Consider the following 26,483-nt stretch of genomic DNA (forward strand, 5'->3'; position numbering starts at 1 on the left):
GGTTGCTTCTTGTATGTGCCCTGACCGGGGATTGAACCCACAACCTTGGTGTATCAGGAAAACGCTCTAACCAACTGAGCTACCCAGCAGGGCCAGCAAGACAGCTCTTGAACTACTAAGAAACTTACACATCTGTTTTTCTTGCCAAAACAATGAGAGTGCAGGGGAGCTGCTGGGCCTCTGTTGCTCTGCGATCTTTATCCAATAGCTTCCGCTCCTTCTCAGTCGTGACCGAGCATAGAACAGAGTCCTCTGCATAAGCGCTGCCCACAGGGTGTCAGATGCCCACCTGCCCTCTTCGCTGGAGCCCAGCCCCTTGCACTGTTTCTCGCGGGGTCACTCGCCTGGCTCAACAGTTGTTCAATGGATTCCTCCAGTCTTTTCCTAGGTAGGCTGGTGGCAGGTGAGAAAAATGGTGATTGGTGGCCTGTTCTGCCATTTAATAAATCCCATGGAATGTGTCTAACAGTCCCCCCTTTTTTATTTTTTATTTTGAAATAATTTTAGACTTAAAGTTGCAAAGATAGTAGGAGTTTCACCCAGCTTCCTGTAAGGTTAGCATCTCACCTAACCAAGAACATTAGCTCAATACTATTCACTAAACTATAGGCCTTGTTCGAATGCTACCCGAATTTCTTTTTGCACTGCGGGATCTAATTTAGGATCTCATGTTGGATTTGGTGGTTGTGTCTTTCCCTCCATCCCTCTGTGAAAATCCCTCCATTTTTCCTTGCCTTTTATGACTTTAACACTTTTGACAAGTACTGGTCAGTTATCTGCCTCCCAGTTTGGGTTTGTTGATGGCTTCTCATGATTGATCGAGGTTATGCACTTTTGGCAAGAATACCATGGAAATGATGTGCCCTCCTAATGAGTTATATCAGGGACTTCATGACGTTGATGTGTCATTGCTGGTGATGTCAGCTTTGATCACTTCGTTAAGATCGTATCTGGCAGCTTCCTTTAAAATGTGAAGTTCGCACTGGTCCTCCCAGACTGTCTTTTTTTTTCTTTTTTATATACATTTTTTCTTTTTCAATTATAGTTTACACTTGATATTACTCTGTATTAGTTTCAGGTGTACAGCATAGGGGCCAGAAAATCATGCACTTTACAGGGTGGTCCGCCCAACATTTCAAGCACCCACCTGGCCCCATTCACAGTCCTTACGATTCTATTGACCGTGTTCCCTGCGCTGTACTTTACAGCCGCGTGACTGTTCTGTAACTACCCATTTGTATTCTTAATCCCGTCCCCTTTTCACCCAGCTCCCTCCCCTCTGACGGCGTCAGTCTGTTCTCTGTATCTACGAGTCTTTTCTATTTTGTTAGTTTATTCTGTTTATTAGATTCCACATATAAGAAATCATATGGTATTTGCCTTTCTCTGTCCAGACTGCCTTTTTGATATTCGTAACCACTCCTACCCACTGGGCAATACTGGAAGGCAGTTCCACGTGGCAGCTAAACATGTGGTCCCCAGAGTCACAGAGCTCTTGATTCACATCCTAGCTGGGACCCTTTGGTCAAGCTGTTGAGATTCTCTCCACCTCCATGTCCCCCTTTCCAAAGGACCTAACTCAGGGTTGTTGTAAGGGTTAAAGAAAGAAATAAAAGCCCTCAGGATAATGTGTAGCCTATAGTAAATCAATTACAGCATCTCTCTGAGCCTTAATATCTTCACCTAGAGCAGGAGAGTATATGCAGAAAAGAGCAATATGCGAAGATACATGTCATGGTTCTTCCAAGTTCTTCTACTCAGCTCTTCCAGGAAGCTTCCACCCAGAATGAGCCCTGCCTCTCCTTTGTGTTTTTCTCAAGGCATGTGTTGTGTTGTATTGCTCTTAGATATGTCTGCCTTAGCTGTCCTCCATAGACTACAAGGTTCTGAGAGTGTAGAAACTTGTCTTTCTCTTTATAATTCTGTCGGACCCATGGTAGCACACAGGTTGGGTTGAGGGACAAAAATCCAGCCACTCAGAGGTCCTAGGCATGAACGAAGACCACAGGATCATCAGTCAGCTACATGTGATCCTTCCACAGGATTCCTTCCTTGGAAGCTACCTGATGGCACAAAAGAAAACACTTGATAAATATTGGATGGGTGGATGGATGGATGGATGGATGGATGGATGGATGGATGGATGGATGGATGGATTCACCTTTGGTTATGCATAGCAATAAAGAAAAAGAAATTTAACTTTTATCTTCTAGATTTTGAATGCCTCTGCCAACAACTAAATCTCTCCTGGGGCGGGCAGATGGCGGCCTGTACAATGAACAATTTAATCTTTAGAAAATGGAACAACTTTGCCAGCAAACTCCATTTTTCTCCACGAACACATTGTCAATAACATGTGCTCTCAAATATGTGGTGGAATTGATGACTGGGCCCTGATTTATGGAAACAACAACAAATTAAATGATTACCTTTCTCTCTCCTAGCTTGGGGTCCCCTTCAGACCAACCATGAATTTTTTTCCTTGCTCTAATAATAATAGAGGGGGTCTAATTAAAATGCCTCGCTGGCTGGTTGTGTGTGTGGAGTTGAGGAAAGAAAAGAGAGTGTCCCGGGCATCTTCATTTAAAACCAGGAGGGGAAGAGCCACTGATGTGATAATGAAGATTAACTTAGGGAGCCTCTGGCGCTCGCTTCTCACAAAAAAGCAAATATTGGTGGAATCCTTCACACAAACACATTTGTGGCCACTTATTTACCCCCTTGGACAAAATTGTCTTGGTTTGGGGCAGACTTGAGGCTTTGGACTGGATGAACTAGAACAGGGTGGGGCAGGGGTACTGGGAGAAATGAGTCTCTCCAGATAGAAGCTACATTGGATGTTTCGGACTTTTCCTGAATTACAGCCCAGTTTGGAAAGAGCCCTATTCGAGACTCCTCCTTCTAGAATGGTGGTTCTGGAGTCATGTACAGGTCAAGAAGTTTTGTGAGAATCTGCTGAGAGCTACGGATCTCCTCTCCAGAAACAACAAATTAACAACTATGTGTTTACAAATACACACACTCACACACACACAGAAATGCAAAATTTTGCTTATAGTGTCATCCATCTCTTGTCCTTGCCATAACTTTGAACAACTTGCGTAACAATTGCTACTCGAAATTCCAGCTTCACCAACTTGGCTGTCCCGCTGGTCCAAGGTTAGGAGTGCTTGACTGAAGAGGCCCTTGGTTTCCTTAGACCACAAAATTTCTTCATTGTTTCAGGCTGGAGAATCCTTTGGACATCTCGTGAGGCCCAAGGAGCTCTTTTCAAAAGTAATGCTTTTAAAGGCATAAAATAAAATACATAGGGTTAAAAAAAATCATGGGAATATAGTTATCAAATATTAAAGACACCAATTTGTGATAGTAATATATGAACTTCTTTATATACAGGGTGGGGCAAAAGTAGATTTGCAGTTGTTCATATGGAAAATAATACCTAATAAATAATACAAGAATAAACTCAGTCCCATACTTGCAAATGTAAACCTACTTTAGCCCCGCCCTATACATTGAGCAGCATACCCAGCACCAAGGCTAACAACTACCATAATTTCAAAGAAATGATGAGTGTACGTGCTATCACAAGATATTTGCAACAACCGTAATGGGACAAAAACTCTGGCATTTTGGTGAAAATATCAGTGATATAAATCACAAGGCTGCTACTACTATTTTAATTTGGTGTCTACATTCATAAGTGGAAGAAATGCTGAATTTTAGTTAGAGGTCAGTGAAATTAAAGATGTAATTTTTTTTCTACCCAAGGTCATGGATCCTCCAAGTTCTATGCACAGATCACCTCATACTGAGGTCACAAGACTCTGGCTGTGCAGTTTTGGCTCTAGCCTTGCCGTTGAACGCAGCATCAAACTTTATCATCATCATTATATAAAATTATAGTAATAATTTTGGGAAGCAGTTGAATATGTTTTTCAAATACAATCTTATATGGAGCCCTATACACCAAAGAGATGAAATAAAGTTGCTTTGCTTGAAATGAAGATAGGGAGTCCCCAGAAGACTCTCTCAGGCACACTCCCCTGGCTGCCCCTTCTGGAAACTTCCACATCCCCTCCTCTTCTGAGAAGCTCTTTGAAAGTCCCTATCCTGGGCAAGGGGCCATTCTTCCCGGTTACTTGGAAGCTCCTTCTGTCTTTACCCCATGAGCTAAAGAATTACGGAGTCAACAGTTTCTAGAAACTCCTCTTGAACCAGCCTGAGGATTTCCTTCCCCAAGGCATTTGTAACCCCACTCAAAGTGAAATCCTAAGACAGAGCTGCGGGGCCACACCGGCCGTCAGATGGCTTTAGGGTTCTGTGGAAACGTGCTGGGCCTCCATCATATTCGATTTAGATGGCCTTTATAACCCCTGCGCTCCCGCCTCAGCCCGCAGGCGGGACGGACAGGGAGGGAACAGACTCGAACACAGGTCCCAGGATGTGGAAGGAACGGTGCCTCCGGGCCGGGGGATCCGTTTCAGGCCTCAGCACTGGCTCCCCTTCCCTGGCGGTTGGTTTGCTCAGGCCACCCTAACAGGATACCTCAGACTTGGGGGCTTAACAGTACAAAATATATTTCTCCACGGTTCTGGGGCCAGAAGTCCAAGGTCAAGGTGCCGGCAGGGTTGTTTTCCTCCGAGGCCTCTCCCTTTGGCTTGCAGGCGGCCGTCTTCCCCCGCGTCCCCCCATGGTCTCCCTCTGTGCGCGCGCATCCTGGGGTCTCCCCGAGTGTCCTAGTCTCCTTCTTGTAAGGACACCAGTCTGACTAGATTAGGGCCCACCCAGAAGACCTCATCTTAACTTACCCGCCTCTTCGAAGGCTCCGTCCCCGAGTCCCGTCATGTCCTGAGGTGCAGGGATTAGGACAATTCCGTTCCTAACACTGGCTTCCGTGCTGACACCAGAGCCTTTCTCGTTAGTGCTTTAACATCAGTCGTTGCTTCTCGCTACCACCGCCCTGCCCTGCCCCTGCCCCTGCCCCTGCCCTGTCCCTTCCCTGCCCTGCCCTGCCCTGCCCCTGCCCCTGCCCTGCCCCGCCCTGCCCCGCCCTGCCCCGCCCTGCCCCTGCCCCTGCCCCTGCCCCTGCCCTGCCCCTGCCCTGCCCCTGCCCTGCCCTGCCCCTGCCCTGCCCCTGCCCTGCCCTGCCCCTGCCCCTGCCCCTGCCCTGCCCCTGCCCTGCCCCTGCCCCTGCCCTGCCCTGCCCCTGCCCTGCCCCTGCCCCTGTCCCTGCCCTGCCCTTGACCTGCCCTTGCCCTGCCCTGCCCTGCCCCTGCCCCTGCCCTGCCCCTGCCCCTGCCCCTGCCCCTGTCCCTGCCCTGCCCTTGACCTGCCCCTGCCCTGCCCTGCCCTGCCCCTGCCCCTGCCCTGCCCCTGCCCCTGCCCCTGCCCCTGTCCCTGCCCTGCCCTTGACCTGCCCCTGCCCCTGCCCTGCCCTGCCCCTGCCCCTGCCCTGCCCCTGCCCTGCCCCTGCCCCTGTCCCTGCCCCTGCCCCTGCCCTGCCCCTGCCCCTGCCCCTGCCCCTGCCCTGCCCCTGCCCTGCCCCTGCCCCTGCCCTGCCCCTGCCCCTGCCCTGCCCCTGCCCCTGCCCCTGCCCCTGCCCTGCCCCTGCCCTGCCCCTGCCCCTGCCCCTGCCCTGCCCTGCCCCTGCCCCTGCCCTGCCCTGCCCTGCCCCTGCCCTGCCCCTGCCCTGCCCTGCCCCTGCCCTGCCCTGCCCTGCCCTGCCCCTGCCCTGCCCCTGCCCCTGCCCTGCCCCTGCCCCTGTCCCTGCCCTGCCCCTGCCCTGCCCCTGCCCTGCCCCTGCCCTGCCTTTGCCCTGCCCCTGCCCTGCCCTGCCCCTGCCCTGCCCCTGCCTTGCCCCTGCCCTGCCCCTGCCCCTGCCCTGCCCCTGCCCCTGTCCCTGCCCCTGTCCCTGCCCTGCCCTGCCCCTGCCCCTGCCCCGCCCCTGGCCTCAGAGGGAGCAGCTTGTGGCTATGGGAGCCCTCGTACGAGCTTTCCATAGCTTCCTTCACACAAGAGATGAGAGGCCCACCCTCCCGCTTCATTTATAGCCGTGCTGGGAAGGACTGCGTGTTTTATAGTAAACTTGGCAAGTGAGGCATTAAAATACATACCGTTTCTCAACAGCTGATTTGGGGGTGGAGGAAAGCCTTGAATTCCTTCCAGAAAACAAGCCTGGTTCAGTGCTTTTCAGTGCACAGACAGACCACAGGTAGTTTGAAGAGGCCTCTAGGAGGCAGTGTGGTCCAGTGGGAAGGGGGAGTCCAGTGAAGGTGGGGGAGCGGAGGCAGAGGAAGGCTCCATCCAGGCTGCACCCCTTACCAGCCATGGAGACCACCCCTTCGCTTCCTGGGAGCTGCTGGGCCCTTTGCAGAAGCATCCTGCTGGAAATACCCGCTGCTGTTGTGTTGTAGGGGCCTCTCTGCCCCCCACCAACCTCACACAGCTCCTGGTACAAGGTGAATCCTCGTTACTTAATTAGCGATCGTTGTTATTACTGAAGTGCAACCAATACAAAAGCCTTTATAAACAATAGTGCACTGTGGTGTGTGTGTGTGTGTTGTGAAGGAATTTAATCTACACAGAAATGCAGATTTAGGAGTGGGGAGAGGAGAGAGACAGAGACAGAGAAGAAAGTAGGAACTGTTGTAGAATTGAACATCCTCTACTCTACTAAGTCTCTACAAGAAGGGTTAATGGATTCAACGGCAGTATCAATCAATCAGTCAATCAATCGTGCAGTAGAGCAATAGTTCTCAAACTTGGCAACACATTAGAATCCCCTGGGAAACTTAAAACCCAGTGCCCAGGCCCACCCCAGACAATTAAGGCAGAACTCGTTCTGGGAGTGGCCCAGCATGGAATGGAGCCAGCAGGGGGAACCCGCTCAGAGGCAGGAGGCCCAGTCTGGTAACTCTGTGCCACTTATTAGCTGTGAACTTGGGCAAGCTGCTTAACAGCTCTGAGCCTCAGTTTCCTCATCTGTCTTGAGGATGAAATCAGATGTGATTGGTTACACACTGGGCTTCGGGTCAGGGCCATAGTGGGTTGATACATCACAAGTGTTCCCATGGTCATCCAGTGGAAGTCTGGGCCTTCATGCCACCATCTGCAGAACGGTGGTGTCAGGGAGGATCTCTGAGGTCATTCATTTTCATTTCTATGGTTCTGCAAAGGGAGAGCAAGAGCAAAGTAGGAACAAAAACTCGACTGTCTTCGGGCTGGCACTTTGGAGACCTGTTGAACACGGCAGTCACCACCCATGCCCACCTGAAAGCTGGCGGGAGAGACAAGCTGCAAACCAGCATTCACACAAACCAATGTATCATTCATGACGATCGGGGGTAAGAGGCAATCTGGGAACCTAGTCTCCATCCTGGGATAAAGAAAGGCCTTCCTGAGCAAGTGATGTTTTAGCCAGATGACAGGGGAGGGGGCAGGAATTACCCGGGCAGAGTCACGGGAAGGGTACCCCAGGAGAGGGCACAGCAGCTATAAAGGCTGGGAGGGGGCCAGGGGCTAGACAGTTTTGAGGCGCTTTTGTTTAAAACATAAACAAATGAGTAAAAGAACATCTTTTCTTCCTTAGAGCATCTCAAGGGACTTGGACTTTCCAGAATGTACTTTGGGGAGCGCTGGTGGAGTCAGATGAAACTCAGTTTGAGATCCAGACAAACCTTGGTTTCATTCCAGCTCCTCTAGGAAACAGCAGTGTGGGCGGTGGGGACAGTTTAACTTCCCGACCCCTGGTTCTTCATTTGTAAAGAGGCAACACTAACTCGCATTTTCCCAATCTATTGGGAAGGCTGGTAATTATTACCAGCAATCAAATCCGTAAAAGGTAATCGTTGTTATTAGGAAGCAATACGGTGCTTGGTGACAGAGAAATTTGGGTTCAGATTCCAGCCTGTCACTTCCCAGGCATGTGATCTTGGTCCCATTCCTTAAATCTCTGCTCTTCATTCTCCTGACCTCGAAAAAAGGGATTCGTAAGAGTTACCTTTGGGGATGATTATAAGAATGAAAAGAACAGCCGTCAAGCTTCGGCAAAGAGTAGGCACCCAATGAATGAACTTGATCGTTGAAATGAAGGGAGGCTCTTCTTGGAAAGTGGGGGGGGGGGGGGCAGAATTATCTAAACATGTGCCCACGTGCTAACCCCCTTTTCCAGTGTAGACACACCACCAACAGGGCCTTAGACACATAATCATGTTGGTTAAAAAACAAACAAGCAAAACCACAGCTCGGCCTGTTTCTTTTCCATGCTTGGAAGGCAGGCAGCTCCTCCCGGCCACCGAGCACTCGCGGCGGCGACAGTGGAGCTCCTCGGGGTCCACGCGGTGAATCTCGGTGGCTGGAAGTTCGTCGTAATAAATAACACTCGGCTGCGCTCTCCACTTAGAGAAGCCGGTTCCACTGTGAATCATGCTGCTGGCGGCTTGGACTTGAAGCTGTCCGGGTTGTTTATGGAGGTGTTTGCCGGTATCGAGACCTCTTTCAAACAATTCAAGTGCCCTTTTGGAGTATATGAATGTGGCTGAATAAAAGCGGGCACCGGGAAATCGTTTCCTTCCCCTCTTCCACGGCCCTGCACCGAAAGCAGCCTCGTCGGAGAACTGTCGCACGGTGGGCGCGGGATCACAGTGACACCACCGCGGGCGGGTTCCCTCTTCGTTGCCGGCAGGTTGTTCTGGTCCTTGCCACCCGGTTAATTTCCCTCTTGAAAGGACAGACACAGCTGGATGTTTTTCAGTCCTTATTTTTCATTACCTGGCTCTACTGAGTTTAGAACATTCTAGTTAGTTCCATGGACAGCAATAAACACTGGCCAGAGAAGAAGCTTGGAGGTCAGGCAGGCCTAAGAGGAAAGGCCGGCTCTCGGGCTTGCCGGCTCCCTGACCCCCAGGCCGGCTCTTAGCCACTCGCGCCTCGGTCTTCTCTCAACAGGACAGTGAGGCCGTCCCTCGGGCCCGGCTGCAATGCTGGCGCTGAGCAGGAGCGCTTGACAAGCGCTGGGTGCCATGGCTGCTTCCACTTTCTTCTTAACATCCACAGGGAATATTTTGAAACGCTATTTTAGACTTTCTTTTTTTTTTTTTTTTATAAAAAGGAAAAACTTTCTTTGGCTTCACATCCGAATGACAACTGATTTCAACATTGGTTAATGTATGAACTAAAGAACCTCTCTTCTACTTATTTTTTTTAAATCTCCAGAAAGAAAGAATCACCCATTTTCCAAGACCTATGATTCCTTACTTCTCACACATAAGCAGAATGTTATGTGTGTATTTTTTATTTATTATACACCTTATTCCACAGCCCTTTTAAGGGACTCTGTTGCATAAAAGGCAATAAAATCATGAAAGAAAAGAAAATCATTGTTTATATCTACATTTTATTGAGTATTTACTGTGCGCCAAGCACCATCTGTGGAAGGTACTATTATTTTTCTGATTTGGAAGATTTGGAAACGTAGATTCAGAAGGGGTAAGTCATTTTCCCCAATGTCACACAGCGAGTAAACGGCAGAGACAAACCCTCATCAAATAGGCCAACGGAAAATAGAGAGAGAACCTGAAGAGAAGTCATTGGGTACAGACTGGAGCCTAAGAGGATACACAGATGCCAAAGTCAGGCCAGCAATTTGACTGTGAGCTTCCTAGCAGTGAAAGCAAAACCGGACACATGCTCCATCCCAAGACTGAGCTTCTCCATAAGGACAGAAGAATCCACAAAGCTTTCCTGACACTTAATGTCTGGCAGAAATGTCTTGCATAACTTTTGTGATGTTGTAGAGTGCAAAAAAGACAACAGAGGTTTTCATGGTAAAGCCAAGTATTTAAAACAGAAATCATTTCTTTCTGTTAAAAAAAAAAATTAAATCATTCCTTTTTGCAAAAAAATATATATATGTGTGTGTACATATATATATATGTGTATATATATATACACATATATATATATATGTTTTACTTCACACTGGGCTCCATCCCTTTTTATTTATCTTTTTAGCCCCCACCCGAGGATATTTTTTCCATTGCTTTTCAGAGTGGGGAGGGGAAGAGAGACATCTATGTGAGAGAGACACATTGATTGGCTGCCTCCCCATGAATCGGACCTGGGCCAGGGAATGGAGCCTGCAACCGAGATACGTGCCCTGGCCAGAATCGAACCCGGGACCCTTCAGTCCGCAGGCCAACGCTCTAACCACCGAGCCAAACCAGCCAGGGCTCCATCCCTTTTGAGTAATTTTTCAGCCCAAGCTTGGCCAGAGCTGCACACTGGACGCTGGCTGAGGGGAGGGCAAGGAGAATGCCTCTCGCCTTATGACTGTCACTTAGACGGCCGGGCCTTTGGTTGCAATTAGGGAGAACTGCACGGCAGCGAAGCCTTCGCGGTCCCATCATTAGTGTCAAGAGACTTTCCCGGGCAAACCCTCGGCCATTTCTTCCACCGCTGTTTCTTAACTACTTGGGGAGCCTGAAGTTGAAGAGTGTGCTCTAAGGAAAAGATTTTTCTGGCGCCATTGAAATCTTAAGCTGACACGCAAGGACACAAATGACACTTAGTGACGGCACGTGCCCCACTCTCAGGAGGCCCCGAGTCTTCCTGACATTTTTGTTGTTTTTCTCCAAGATGTCACCCTGTTTCTGCCAGTTTCAGTCAACAGCCATTTTGCACGCGGTGGCCACGAGATTGTAAACCATCTCCAGGGCTGTCTGTCAAGGGGACAGAAAGGGAGCGCGTCTGCTTGATGGCCGCCAGCCCGCCCCCTCTTAGACACTCGGAGCTGGTGGCCAGCCCCCCGCAGAGCCCTCCTCCGGCTGGGAGCCGTGGGCAGCCGGCCGTCGGGCCTCGGCGTGAGGCACAGGTCACGGGTTTGAGACTTGCGGTAGAGCCATCAGGGGCTTTACAAGGGGAAGCTCAAAGGCTGAGGTTCCCAGTGTGTCCCTTACGACCTGCGGGCATCGAGGAGAAGGCGGCAAGACCAATGACGGTATTGGCCCCTAGTGCTAAGGGTCTAACCGAGCACCACCGCTGATGAAGAGTTGGTGGGCTCGCCGGTCCAGACCCGATGTCAGGAAGTTTGTTTAGCGGTCAGGAGTAAAGGCTCTGAAATCTAGGAAACGCACATTCCAGTGGATTGTCGGATACTCAGGTCCACTCGCCTTCATGGCACCTTGGACGAGTCACTTCTGTGATGTGAACTTCAGCTTTGTCCTGTGCAACACCGGACACCCCTTTGCAGGTTGAGGCGGTCGATGGAAATGAGGCGGAACCGGGGGGTCTGCGATGAACGTCTGCGGATGTTACTCATGGGCAACTTGCCAAGTCTGTCATTGGCTCGACCTCCCAGAGGGTCGACAGGGAGAGGAGAGGCCTCACCGTTCAGAAGCTCGGCCACTGGGCTCTGTTGGCTTTGTTCTGGGGCCTCTCTCTCCAAGAGCAATTAGTCTGTTTTCAGTGAAGGGAAGACGACGGGGAAGAAAGGGATTAAGAAAAGGCAAAAATACCAGAAAACATTTCAAAATATTATCCGCCTACTCACAGGAAGCCGTGTCTAGTGTGTAAAAAGCATTCACATTTAAGCAACGGTTGTATTCATTCTAAGGACTGGAATTGGTCCACCTGAGTTTAAGGGTTTCTGCACACAGGAGTTTCTCTCAGGAAGAATTAGGAGACTCACTAATGATGAAACTCAGCAATGTAGGTAAGGCCGTTTGGATCTTCAAATAATAAAATCAATTTGGAAAAATATTACCTGTAGGTTTTCTCCCAGGATTACGTGGTTAAAAATCACTCGTCTCCATTTCCACTTGGCTTCCCTGTCACCATCTTTTTTTAATGATACATTTTATGTATGTTCATCATGTATATTTCGCTTTTATTTTCAGTTTTCAGAAGTCCTGGATTGGGAGTCAGGTATCCTGACCCATCACTTAATCATCACGGGAGCAAATTATTTAAACTCCCTTAGCTTCAGTCTCTTTATCTTCAGGCCACTAATATTTATCCAATATATTTTGGAGGAATGTGCTTTGAAAAAATGTAAATGCTGCCCCGGCCGGTGGCTCAGTTGGTTGGAGGCAAAAGGCTGTGGGTTCAACTCCCGGGCAGGGCACATACCTAGGTTGGGGATTCGATCCCTAGTAGGGGCGCATACAGGAGGCAGCCGATTGATGTTTCTCTTTCTCTCTCTCTCTCTTCCCCTAGAATCAATAAGCACATCCTCAGGCGAGGGTTGAAAAAAAGGTTTTTTTAATGTAATTTACTTCAAAACGGCAGAATAAATTATTCTTCAAAGTTGAAAGTACCAAATAGATGGTGAAGCTTCATGGTGTCCACTTATGTTTCCTTGGACTAATTGTTCTAGTCTCTTTTTCCTTTTAAGTTGTCTCTGATAGAATTAGAGAAGTATGTGGATTCCAGGTCAATTTTTTATTGTATTGCTTTAGTAATACTTTTTTAAAATATTTCTCCACGTTGGAATAGATAGACTTCAATTACTATCTTTAAGGCTTCATTCACTCCACAAATGTTTGTCAAGTACCTACTGTGTGCCAGACACTGCTTATGTGGTTGGAATACTGCTGTGACAGAAAGACACACGGTCCCCGCCTTCCTAGGGTTTGCAAGCCAGTGCGGGAGGCAGACACCAAACCGTTACATGTAGCTGCAAAAAGTCCCATAAAGACAACACAAATATGCAATATTATTTTTTAAAAAAAGAACTTAGTCGAGTCCAGTGGGCAGGAGCAGACTTCTCTGAGGAAGTGACAATTCCACTAAGACTTTAAAGATGAGAAGTTGCTAGCAGAACAAATAGTGGGTGGAATAGCATTCTAGGCAGAGGGAACAGCACCTGCAAAGGCCCTGAGGCATGTTTCAGGAGCTGTCAGGCGGCCAGTGTTCTCGGGACATTTCAGCAAGGACAGAGACCCTGGTGAGGTCAGAGAAGTGCCAAGGCCAGCGCAGGCGGAAAGTTCTGGACAAACAAGAGGTTTCTCTCTAAGCGCAGAAGAGGTCACTGAAGGATAAGCTGGGAGGAAATGGGGAGTAAGCACTTCACTCTGACCTAATGTTTCATAAGCTCAATGTTTGCCACACAGAAAATGATGGACGGGACACAGATGGGATGAGGGGCCCAATGAGAGGTTACGACAGTCATCGGGGACCATACGCACAGGCCTGACCTGGGGCCCTGGGGGTGGAGGCGGAAACGGCGTTTGCCGAGGAATTTTGTGAGTAGGTGTTAAGGATGACCCAGCTTTCTGGCCGCAGCCACTGAGCCGTTTGGGGTTTCATTTCCTGTGAACGGAGCAGGCTGGGGCGGGGGAATCCAAGCGCCCTGCTGTGGAAGTTACCTTGAGAGACATTCAGGGGCAGATGTCCAGGAGCAGCCGGATGCGCAGATCTGGAACTCGCAGCGGGCGGTGGCTAGTTCACGGTACGTGGGGCTGCCGCCTAGGAAGGGCGTGTGCGGAGCAGGGTCCCGGCCCTTTGCAGGCCCGCGTGGCCGTTCCAGACGGGCGCCTGCAATTCCCCCTTTGCTCTCCCGACTAAACGCACAGATCACATGCCCAGCCCGCGCACACAGTCTCAGGAAGCAACCATCTGATGCTGCGACTGCACAGCAAGAACGCGAAGGGAAGCTCTGGGGCACAGAAATTCCCTAGCACAGGGCTCCTCAGGCCTGACCTGCGGAGGCGACACCTGGGCACCGTGCTAAGGGCAGATGCTGAGCCCGCGGGCGGGGCTGGCACCCGGCTCTCCAGCAGGCGATGCCAGCGGACCGAGTCCTGGGAGGAGTGACGAGGGAGCCCCACCTGTGCTGCTGTGTGCAGATTCCCGGGGAGCGTGTCAGCGATACCCACAGATCATCTGGGGGCTGTTGGATGGGCTTCTCAGAAACACCAGCAGCCATGCCAGAGGTGATTTTCTGAAAAGGCAGGTAGCTCCCGCTAATATTCCAAATCAAACACAGTTTCTCTTGCTTTGCAAGGTAGCTTTATGTCAGGAAAACGCAGTGTGAGAAATTGTGCATAAAAGACTTTGTGTTTATATGCAAAACGGACTTGAGTTCTAGGCTCAAATTAATTACAAGACGTTTTCCACATCAGTCAGCGGTTCTGAACCTGTGATAATGTTGCTGCCTCCCCCAGAGACACGTGGCAATGTCCAGAGATATTCCAGGTCATCGCACTCCAGGGTAAGGGGGATGCTACTGGACTCAGGTGGGTGGAGGCTGCTAAAAATCCTACAGTGCCCAGGACAGTCCCCACAGCAGGAATTATATGGCCCAAGGCGGCAAGAATGCCACAGTTGCAAAACCCGGACCTGCAGAGAGATTTTCAAGAATGGCAGACAGTGAGGACAATTCCACCTGTGAAAACCGCCCCACACGTTGCAAGGTGCTCGCACCCCCAGCCCCTCAGCGGTCAGTGCTGGGGGGGTGCCCACCATGGTAGCAGTCACAAAACACCCCCTGGGGACAAGATGCAGCACCGAGAAGGGCAGTGTGGAGTGGAGAAAGGAGAGGGCGGGTGGCACTGAGCAAGGCCAAGAGGAGCAGAGCCAGCCAAAATGATTCGCCAGAGGGGCTCGAAATCCTATCAGGGCCAAATGAAAGTATATATAATCCCGAGCATCTGTTGGTGGCTCTGTAATTAATACAAAATAATTACATCTTCTCGCCTGGCTCTCCCTCACAAACTCTCCTTAATGAACACTGCCAATGAGTTTGTAGATATGTAATTAAAATTTTTATTTATTTCTGTTTTATTTTTAGAGGAGTAGCTCAACATTAGGAAAAAGAGAGGAAAAAACCCAAGCAGCAGCAAAACTTGACCTCAGCCACTTGAGAGGCAACCAAGAGTCTCCGCTTCCTTTCTTAATCCATTCTACACGATTCCTTCTGAAAAGTTCTCATTCCCCATTTCTGCATTTTCTAGTTTTAATTTTCTGCCAGGGTTTCATCTTTAGACCTAAAAAAAAAAAATAAAGGCCCAGCTGGTGTGGCTCAGTGGTTGAGCATCGACCCATGAACCAAGAGGTCCCTGGATAGATTCGGGTCAGGGCACATGCCTGGGTTGTGGGCTAGATCCCAGTGGGGGGCATGCAGGAGGCAGCCGATCGATGGTTCTCTCTTATCAGTGTTTCTCTCTCTCTCTCCCTCTCCCTTCCTCTCTCTCTAAAATCAACACTAACGTATTTTTTTAAAAAGAAAAAGGTTTTCCTTCTTTTAAAATAAGGAATAATAAGAAAGGGTATATTGTCCCAAACTGGTCCAAAATTCAGGTCTCCTCTTTACCATTTGCTTCCAGTGCAGGAACACTGACCTTCCAGAAGAATCTACCACTTGTATCAATTGTGGTGAGAGATGAAGACTCTCTCAGGATGGAAATAATATCATAGCCAGGTTTTAACAGAAGACATTCGGATCTGCAATTTAACTGAGTGACTGCACAGATATTCTTGGGGAAGTGACTTGAAATTATTAATTATGCTAGTGTTTAACGCTTTAGTACACCAGATCAGCTCAGGCAATATCAAAAGCAGTGATTTAAAAGATACCAAAAAAAACACAACAATCTGAAAAACCTTCTCCCACTTAACAGCCAGGTGCCTGCCACCCAAATGGCCTCACCCCCCTACGTGCCAGTGACCTCGGCTGGGAAGTGCGGACACTCCGGCCTCCCACACTGCGGCATGGTGAGCTGGCAGGAGGGCAGGCACGGGCTTCGCCTGGATAGCACAGAATAAACTCTGGAAATGTCACATTGTCACTACAACAGGACCCTTTCACACCGACACTCAAAACCAGGTATCGCGAGTCCAGAATCACCAACTGAGATCTCAGGAACCGATTGACTTCCTTGGTTTTTGCACAAGAGTCTGTCATAAAGGTATTTTCCAGAAATGACACTCAGGTATATTTGTGAGTGCTTTGTAGAGAAGAAAGGGGTCATCAAACAAATCTGGGGAGCAGAGAGCTACATAAATATACGTTGTGTTTGGGTTTTGGGGAGTGTTTGAGAGAGAGAGAGAGAAACACTGACTTGTTGTTCCACTTATTTATGCAACATTGGTTGATTCTTGTATCTGCTCTGACCAGGGATTGAACCCACAGCCTTGGAGTATTGAGATGAAGCTCTAACCAACTGAGCACCTGGCCAGGGTCTGGTTGAGTTGGGTTTTAATTGCAGGATTTCTCAGAGCCTTCAATATGCTAAGGTGTACTGTGAATTTCCAAGAAGGGAACTATAATACAGCAAAATTATGATTTTTTTTTCTCCTTGCTCCCTTTCCCAGAACAAACTTTGTCCCAAGAGAAACCCAGGCAGAGAAGTCTGAGTGTTGATCAAATCTGCTAAAGGTTCAAAAAAGTGATCGATGAGACAGTTACCTGTAAAACAGTCAGCACAGTAGTATCATGGGCAGGGAGGAGGAATGAGGCTTCGAGCAGACCTCAGGTGAGGCTCAGCCTTCGCCCCACACTGTGCCCCCCTGCGCAAGGAACAGCGCAAGGCTAAGGCACCCCCACTCCGGGAAGACAGGCCTGTCATTCTTTCCTCGCTCCCTTTGCTTCCCTCCCTCCTCCCACCTTCTGATGTCATTGCAATTTCTGGTCTCTGCTTTTTCTCCTTCTTTGGCCCATCTCTTCCTCCAACCACATGACCGCCCTCCTTCAAGTTCCCAGACTTGCCATGGGTTCCGGGCAAGTCAGAGGGATGCCGACTAGCTTTTGTCTCCGAAATGCAAGCCTCGCGTCAAAGGGAATGACGCCTCCCTTCTGTAACCTAGATAGGCTGGTGTCTTAGAAGAGCGCGGGGGCTTCCAAGGGGGAAGGCCCAAATTTAAAGCCATCCTCTGCCGTGTGACCTTAACAGTCACTAACCTCTCAGAATCTTTCCTCCTATTTTTTAAAATTTATCTTTATTGTTGAGAGTATTACAGATGCCCCCCTTTATTTCCCTATTGACCCCCCTCAGCCCCACTCCCATCCCCTCCCCAGGCCTTCACCCAACTATCATCTGTGTCCCTGGGTCATACATATACGCATAGAAGTTCTTTGGTTAATCTCTTCCCTCCCCCGCGCCCCTGTCCTCTGAGATCCCTCAGTCTGTTGCCTGCTTCTGTGTCTCTGGATCTGTTTTGTCTGTCAGTTTATTTTGTTCATTAGATTCCACATATGAGTGAGATCATGCGGTACTTGTCTTTCTCTAACTGGTTTATTTCACTTAGGATAATATTCTCCAGGTCCCTCCATGCTGTCCCAAAGGGTAAGAGCTCCTTCTTCTTTACAGCTGCATAGTATTCCATGGTGTGAATGTCCCACAGCTTTTTACCCACTCATCTCCTGATGGGCACTTGGGCTGTTTCCAGATCTTAGCTATTGGAAATTGAGCTGCTTTGAACAAAGGGGTGCATATATTCTTCCTGATTAGTGTTTCAGGATTCTTAGGATATATTCCTAGAAGTGGGATCACTGGGTCAAATGGCAGTTCCATATTTAATTTTTTGAGGAATCTCCATACTGTTTTCCACAGTGGCTGCCCAGTCTGCATTCCCACCAGCAGAGTACTAGGGTCCCCTTTCTCCACACCCTCGCCAGCCCATGTCATTTGCTGATTTTTGATAGTAGTCATTCCTACAGGTATGGTTTTAATTTGCATCTCTCTGATGATTAGCTACGTTGAGCATTTTCTCATATGTCTCTTGGCCATCTGCATGTCCTTTTTGGAGAAGTGTCTATTCAGGTCCTTTGCCCATTTTTTTTATTGGATTGTTTGTCTTCCTTTTGTTGAGTTATATGAGTACTTTGCATATTTTAGAGATTAGCCCCTTATCAGATGTATCATTGGCAAATATGTTCTCCCATACAGTGGGTTCCCTTTTCATTTTGATGCTGGGTTTTTTTGCTGTGCAGAAGCTTTTCATTTTGAGGTAGTCCCATTTATTTTTTCCTTTCTCTTGCCCTAAGCATTGTATCAGTGAAAATTTTGCTACATGCGATGTCTGAGATTTTTCTGCCTACGTTTTTTTCAAGGATTTTATGGTTTCACAACTTACATTTAAACCTTTTGTCCATTTTGAGTTTATTCTTGTGTATGGAGTAAGTTGGTGGTCTAGTTTCAGTTTTTTGCATGGACCTGTCCAATTTTCCCAACACCATATACTGAAGAGACTGTCTTTACTCCATTGTATGTTCTTGCCTCCTTTGTCAAATATTTATTGAGCGTAATGACTTAGATAGATTTCTGGGTTGTCTGTTCTGTTCCACTGATCTATACACCTGTTCTTGTGCCAGGACCAGGCTGTCTTGATTACAGTGGATTGTAGTATAACTTGATACCTGGTGTTGTGATCCCTCCAGCTTTGTTCTTCTTTCTCCTCTTATTTTTAAAGAGGTTGTTTTAAGGGTTAGTGTAAATGTGTGTAAAGTACTTGGCATTTGGTAGGTATACAGTAACTGGTTGCTAGTATTGTAGTCATACTATTCCTTACCAAGGGATTATTTATGTTGCCTGTTATGATTATTTTGCACACAATTTCTCCACACACATCAAATGTCATATAAGCTTCAACTTTTCTTTATTCTTCTACTGGAAATATGGAAATTTTCCTTTTCCAAAAGATTAATGATATATAGGTCCAAGGTGTTTTTTTTCTCACTAAAATGAACACTACCACCTAACCAGCAATTTTCAACCTTTTTCATCTCATGGCACACATAACCTAATTACTAAAATTCCACAGCACACCTATTTTTTGCCAATCTGACAAAAAAATAGGTATAATTCTGATTGATCTATTTTTTAAAAATAATAGTAGTAATTACCTACCCTTTTTGCTCCAAGGTGACTTTTTTAAAAAAAAATCAGGTGCCTATACTTGTATATAAGGATTTCTGGTATCAAGAATTAACCAATCAGCCCGGCCGGGGGTGGCTCAGCGGTTGAGCATTGACCTAGGATCCAGGCGATCAGGGTTCAATTCCCGGTCAGGGCACATGCCCGGGTTGTGGGCTCGATCAATGACTCTCTCATCATTAATGTTTCTCTCTCTCCCTCTCCTTTTCCCTCTCTGAAATCAATAAAGATATTTTTTTTTAATTATTTTTAAAAAATTAACCAATCAGATGCAACCTTATTATGCAGTGTGACCAATAAGATGCTACTCTGTTATATGACCTATATATTTATGGTTCAAGACAGGGCATTCACACTCAGATGGCTGTTGTTGTATTGGCTGTTCTCGTTTTTTTATTTGACCATCTAAGGGAAAAGAGGTCAGTGCCCCTGACTAAGGAGTCAGGTATTACAGGTTTTAAAATTTCTTGCAGCATACCGGTTGAAAATTGCTGCACTAAATAATAAGATATAAACAAGGAACACCACTCAAACTGGGCTAAAGAAAAGTATATGCATTTTTACAGTAATCCAAACAGCACATATCTGAAAAAAATTCACCTCACTAATCTCCCAGAGCAAAGCACACTTTAACTAGCACTTTCCCACCACAAAATGGTCCTATCTTTTTTATTTTTTTATTTATTTAATTTATCTTTATTGTTGAAAGTATTACAAGTGTCCCATTTTTCCCCCAATTGACCCCCTCCACCTCACTCGCACTCCCTCCCCAAGCCTTCACCCCATTATTGTCTGTATCCATGGGTTATTGATATATGCATATAACTTCTTTGGTTAATCTCTTCCCACCCTCCACCCCTCTTTTCTCTTCCCTCTTCTTTCTGAAATATGATCGTCTGTTGCATGCGTCAATGTTTCTGGATCTATTTTGTTTATCAGGTTCTTTGGTTCATTAGCTTCTTCTTAAAAGAAGACCCTTGAACATTTCCTGTAGTGCTGGCCTGGTGGTGATGAACTCCTTTAGCTTTTCCTTGTCTGAGAAGCTCTTTATCTGACCTTCAATTCTAAATGATAGCTTTGATGGGTAGAGCAATCTTGCTTGTAGGTCCTTGTTTTTCATCACTTTGAATACTTCTTGCCACTCCCTTCTGGCCTGCAAAGTTTCTGTTGAGAAGTCAGCTGACAGTCTAATGGGAGCTCCCTTGTAGGTAACTAACGGCTTTTCTCCTGCTGCTTTTAAGATTCTCTCATTGTCTTTAACTTTTGGCATTTTAATTATGATGTGTCTTGCTGTGGGCCTCTTTGGGTTCCTCTTGTTTGGGACTGTCTGGGCTTCATGGACTTGTAAGTCTATTTCTTTCTCCAGGTAGGGGAAGTTTTCTGTAATTATTTTTTCAAATAGGTTTTCAATTTCTTGCTCTTTCTTCTCCTTCTAGCACCCCAATAATACGAATGTTGGTCTGCTTGAAGTTGTCCCAGAGAATCCTTACACTATCTTCATATTTTTGGATTCTTTTTTTCTTTTTGCTCTTCTAGTTGGGTGTCTTTTGTTTCCTCATGTTCCAAATTGCTGATTTGATTCTCAGCGTCCTCTACTGTTGATTCCCTGTAAATTATTCATTTCAGTTCGTGTAGCCTTCATTTCAAATTGGTACTTTATTATGTTATCAATTTTCTCAGTTATTTCCCTAATAATATGCTTAAACATCCTTATAAACAAAATCCTGAACTCTGTATCTGTTAGCTTGCTTAGATCTATTTCATTTAGTTCCTCTTCTAGAGATTTCTTCTGTTCTTTCCTTTGTGACATGTTTCTTTGCCTCCACATTTTGGCTGCTTCCAGGTGTTTGTTTCTATGTATTGGGTAGAGCTGCTATGTCTCCTGGAATCTGTAGAGTGGCTTTGTGTAGTAGGTGTCCTATAGGGTCCAGTGGCTCACCCTCCCCAGCCACTTGAGCTGGGCCTTCTAGGTGCTCCCCTGTGTGGGCTGTGTGCACTGTCCTGCTGTAGCTGAGCCTTGGTTGTTATTGGCGTCACTGGGAGGAATTGACCCCCCGGGCAATCAGCTGTGAGGACCAGCTGCAGCTACAGCTGAAGAACTGCTGTGCTGGAGACACCCCTATGGAGCAGGATTTACTTCAGTGGAGCTTTGGTGTTCACCAAGTGCTCCCCTTGAGTGTGTCACTCGTGGATGTGGTAAGGTTGTAATCCAGCGTGGTCGAGTCTGACTACTGGGTGCACTGTCTCTGGGGCCTCCTGGGAGGTGCAAAGTCAGCCTCTGCCAGTGCCTTGCCCAGGGCCACCCAGCATGAGCCACACAGCAAACTGTAGTTGGCTGCTACTTGTGCTGGGCTTAGAGGTGTCCAGGAGAGGCCACGCTATGAGCCAATGCAGCTGCCGCTAGTGCCAGGCCCGAGGCCACTTATCAAGCCGTATGGGGCAGCTGCTGCTTGTTTGAGAGATTTTAGGAAAGTCCTAAGCAGGAGGCTATAGAGGCCACTTGCACAGAAAAGCCCCTGGAAATGGCCTAGATGAGCCTGCAGGTGGGAGGGGCGGGGCCTCCGGGAATCACGGGGCGGGGCCAACGGTGAGAGTCAGGTGCTGGCGATTCAAATATGGCGCCTGCCTGCCGGCTGTGTGCGAGAAGGACTTGCCAAAGGAGCCATGGCCTCCGCCAGCCCTTCTGCCTGGGAGGAAGCCGCCCTCCGCCTCTCTCCCGGATCTCAGGCAGGTTAGTTCCTCCCCGAGTGTCCCGGGTCCTTTCAGGCTGCTCCCGGCGCTGGGCTCAGAGGGAGCGTCCGAGTGAGTCCGTGCCAGGCCCTTTAAGAGGAGCTGCTGGGGCTTCCGCAGCCTCCTCGACCCTCAGCGACAGTCCCCGCTGGTTTCACAGCTCGGAGTTGTGGGGACGTCCCTTCCCGGCCCAGGAAACCTGGGCTGGGGGCCTGCTGTGGGGCTGGGACCCCTCACTCCTCTGGGAGACCTCCACCGCCGAGGTTCCCTCCCGGGTTTAACCCACAGCACCAGGTGTGGGCCAGCAGCTGAGTCTCTGGGATCCAGCCCCGATCCGCCTGCATCTCTGCCCCTCCTCCCGGTCTCGATGCTCCTCCAGTTCCCTGGTTGTGGGGCTTCTGTTCAGCCAGATCTCAGGAGGCTCTGAGTGATGGTTGTTCTGTATTTTAGTTGTAATTTTGATGTGGTTGCGGGAGGCTGTGTGGACTGCGGTTACCTAGCAGCCATCTTGTTTCTCCCCTCGGTCCTATCCTTTTTAAAATACATTTTTATCTTTTAATTATTGTTGGCATACAATATTATATTAGTTTCACATGCACAACATAGTGATTAAAGTTTTGCACAAGTTATGAAATGATCACCACGGTAAGCCTAGTACCCATCTGAGAAATGGTCCTATCCCTTGACTCGGGAATTCCACACTTGGGAATTTAAGCTTATGGAAATACAGCATACTTAAAGGAAATACAACGTACCAAATATGTTCGTCACAGTGTTATGTATCACCGAATAAAATTGTAAGCAAATGAAATGTCCAACATCAGAGAATGGTTTAGTAAACGCTGATAATGTAGGTGACAGAACTCATGTAGTAGTTTACAATGATACTTGCAAGTGAAAAAATACAGGGAGAAACATTACATAGTGGTTACTTACAACCATGTGAGCCTAACAAAAATACACAAAGAAAACACTAGAAGACAAGACAGCAGCATGTGAGTAGGAGCTCTGTGTGGGTAGTGGGGCCGTAGGTTAAATTTTTTATTTTTCAAAATGTTTTATAATACAAATCATACATTATATTTTTTACTTTAAACTGTGGCTAAATACACATAACATAACCTTTATCCTGTTAATCATTTTAAGTGTATATCGTAGTGCAACCATCATCACCATCCATCTCCAGAACTGTTTAATCGTGTAAAAATAAAAATCTAGCACGTACCTGGTTGCGGGCTCGATCCCTGGCCCTGGTCGGGGCATGTGTGGGAGGCAACCAGTTGATGTTTCTCTTTCTCTCTCTCCTTCCACTCTCTCAATGGAAAAAAAAAAATCCTCAGATGAGAATTTAAAAAACCCACTAAAACTCTAAACCCAATAAACAGCAATTCTCCATCCCTCCTTTCCCACAGCTCCTGGCAGCCCCCGTTCTGCTGTGTTTCTATGACTTCGGCTATGCTAGGTACCTCCTATCATTAAAAGTGGACTGTATTGGTCATTTTATGGCTGATTCACTTTCACTTAGCCTAATGTCCTCAAGGTTCACCCCTGTGGTACAATATGTCAGGATCTCTTTCCTTTTTGAAGCTGAATAATATTTCGTTGTAAGGATATACCACGTTTTGTTTATCCAGTCCCCCGGTGATGAGCATTTGGGTTGCTTCCCTCTCGGCTCTGGTGAATAGTGCTGCTAGGAACACGGTGTGCCACTATCTCTTCCCTACATCATATTTTAAAGAGTTGTTCCCCCTAAATTGGCTCTTCCTTTCTGTGCCCCACCAATTGGTGACATCACACCCCCGACCAGGCTGATCCAGGACTCTGTGCAGAACCTTCATGCCCCTGAGACAGTCTAGGCTGGCCATTTGACCGGACCTGGGGGAAATACCCACCCCGCTAGTCCTCAGGAAATAACGCCTCTTTCTGTGTTGTTCTGGTTCCCGCTGCAGGACAAATGCCTTAGCCCGACCTCCCAGCCCGATGCCCGGCCCTTCGCGCACCGCCCGCCTGACATTGAACTCCTGACACCCTGCTCCGAGAGGACTGCCAAAAAAAAAAATCACCCCAGCCATTTCTCTTCGCCCTCACTAACAATTTGGTAATGAAGTATTGATTTCCACTTCTCTGCTTATGGACGATATTAGATTTTTCATTGATAAACTGCGACGGGGCTGTCTCGTCTCCACGGTCCCCTTTCCACTGTCACGAGAAAACAAAGTGCCCCCGAAGAAAAATCATGCCTGAGGACAGCGACGTACTTATTTTGCCCGTTTGTAGCACTTGCCGGGAAAGGGCGGGCGGCGGGGGCCTGAGTCTCCGCAGCTTGATGTCCGAGGGGCCGCCCGCCGCCCGGAAGCTTCCTTTTCACGGTCACGTCCTTTCCTATTTATAACCCCTCTGGGAACGTTTGTCTAAAGGAAATGTTTCTGTTCCGTGCAACAATCACGGTTGCACCTGGGCTGCCGCCGGGCCGCGCGGGGGAGCCGTCCGTCTCCGTCGCCGCCACCGCCACCTTCACCGTCACCATCGGTCACCATCGCCGTCACCGCCACCGCCCAGCGGGAGCGTCGCTAAGTCAGACCCGACGCCGCGCCGCCCGGAAACCTCTGCACAGTGTCCCCGCCGCTGGAAGTTGTCAGATAGTCAGGCCGAACCGTGCTGCTGCCAAAGACTTTCTCCCGCGCAGGGCTCGGCTTTAGCGTCGCCGGTACCCTCTCGGGGCTAAAGTAAGAAGAAGAAGAGTCGGGAGCCGCCATCGCCGTTCCTCGAGCCGCGGGCTGGGGGAGGGCGCGGGGCGGGGCGAGCGGGGGAAGCGGGCGCGCGGCCGTCGGGCCCGAGCTCGGCCGCAGCCCCTCCAGCGGCCGCGGGGCGGGGCCGCTGTTCGCGCCCCGAGCGCGGCGGGGCCTCGGCGGCCGCGGGCAGCGTGGAGCGGGGCGTCCGTCTTCAGTGTGTTCCTGCAACTTTTTTCATTAAAACTTTGGAGGGCCCGATTTTAATTTGTGGAATATTCCCGTTAATAATGAGATCTAATTAAGACATCCATTAAAAGCCCGTTAAAGTTAATTTAACGTAAAAATTCCAATAGAACTGTATTAGATTTTCTCCATTAAATTAACGTTATGGATTTTTAACGGATGTCTTAATTATACGTTATTATTAACAGGAATACTGTATTACACAGATTAAAATCAGGCCCTAAGTCAACTTGGAAAAGCTAAGAGCATGTTTTAATAGGAAAAGTCTCGCATACCTAGTGCACACTCTGGAAATGCAGGGGGTAGGTCTGTTTAGTTGAGTATTTTCTATACAACTGAAAGCAACCGTAATAGATAAATCCATCACTGCATTTAAACAATGGATTTCCTTATTCTCAAAGGACAAATAAGTCTGGGTTGTGTTGCAACCTGCTACTCAGCGATAGGCGAAATGTTTAAACTGTTCTAGGCACAACACTAAGAACCAGATGATTTTGAAACAAAAGAAGTATTTTTTGTTGTTGCTTTAATGACCAAGGCTATCACACACCAAAAATCTCAACACTAAGAGAATGAAACCAAATATATGCGCTTCACCATTTCTCATGGAGGCTGCCTGTTGGAATTGTTTTGGAAATTTTGACATGATCCCTAAATTCAACATTGGGATTAAAAAAAAAAAAAAAACTTATTTACCTCCTAGGGAAAGTGTTGCCCTTATGCCACATATAATAGCAAATTGCTTTTTTTATGGCATGCATAACCTAGATGGGAAAAAATATGGCGCTTCGGGGAAGGAGGGAAAAAGTAAATGAAGTTCCAGGAATGTCATTCTGAAGTAATGAGGCATGGACAGAAAATACACCCCTCACATCATCGGATTGAGATGGCAGTCGAAATAGCTTCATTGAGGTGTCAGCACTCATCCATCAATCAATCACCCACAAGGAAAAATCGCAGCAGTACAACGGGGCGGCTTTTATGGGATTTACTCATGGGCATAGGGAATCGTGGCTCAGATGTAGTTCTGACATGAAAAGCAAGGTGCTGATATTATTTTTTATGATGGGAGGATCATAAAGTGAATTGAGAACAGCGAGGTCTGTCTTTGCTTAACCTATTCAACCAGAAATGAATGGAGCTCAACTGGAAAGGAACAGTCTCCGGATGGGTTAAGATTGAAGGGTGGACTCTACTGAGCCCTGTCCTTCAACAGCAAAATTCTATTAGAAGGAAATCAATGCATTAGCGTTGGGGTTCTTGAAGCCGTTCAAAATTGCCTGCTCCCACCCAGGGGTATTCGATAAAGTTTCACAGTTCACATTCTGCCTCAACGTCCAAAAGCAGATTCTTGAGCTCCTGATCCAACCAGGGGGGGAAACAACACACAGTACTCAGCTTCATGGAAATAGCTTCCCTTCTAAGAAAGAAAAAAATAAATCATCTGCTTCAACATATAATCTATATGGTTTTGTTAGTGCAATTTCTATGGAGGGGTGGGGTGGGAGGCGAGAGACAAAAATATTGATAAATTTGGTAAGACACATGAATCGTCGCTTGGTTACCGTAAATGTCACGGCTGAGGGACAGCTGCTAATGTTCTTAGGAAACAAGATCTGGGCTCGAGCTGTGAAATACACACAATTCTTAGTATATTCCTAGAGACCCAGCCTGTCTTCATTTGGCAAGCCCTGTGAGGCTTCTAGAAATTTCTTTCTGGAGGGAAAAATTAAATAACATGAATTCAGGAGAATGCTTTATCTGCTTTCATACCATTCTTTTCCTCTCTGTGAATAAATGTAGTTCTGATCAATTGGGACTTATAAATTGAAAGGAAGGTGACATGCAGATTCCACTCAAGCATCTCCATTCAGTGAGGGGGAGAGACTGCCTTTCCTTCCCC

General features: G+C 47.8%; 1 protein-coding gene across 2 annotated transcripts in view; it reads left to right on the forward strand.

Annotated features, from left to right (window-relative positions):
* The window catches only part of TSHZ2 (teashirt zinc finger homeobox 2), a 407,693-nt gene extending 383,312 nt beyond the window's left edge, over positions 1 to 24,381 (forward strand). For both annotated transcript variants that reach the window (XM_087819174.1, XM_087819175.1), the window contains exon 3: positions 23,555 to 24,381. Coding sequence is in view for 1 of the 2 variants with exons in the window: in XM_087819175.1 (XP_087675301.1) it covers positions 23,555 to 23,556 (2 nt within the window). In the remaining variant the exon portion in view is untranslated. The remainder of the gene's footprint in view (positions 1 to 23,554) is intronic.
* Positions 24,382 to 26,483: the final 2,102 nt, after the last annotated feature.

The sequence above is a fragment of the Miniopterus natalensis genome, chromosome 7 (assembly GCF_054644295.1).
Source record: "Miniopterus natalensis isolate mMinNat1 chromosome 7, mMinNat1.hap1, whole genome shotgun sequence".
Classification (NCBI taxonomy): Eukaryota; Metazoa; Chordata; class Mammalia; order Chiroptera; family Miniopteridae; genus Miniopterus; species Miniopterus natalensis.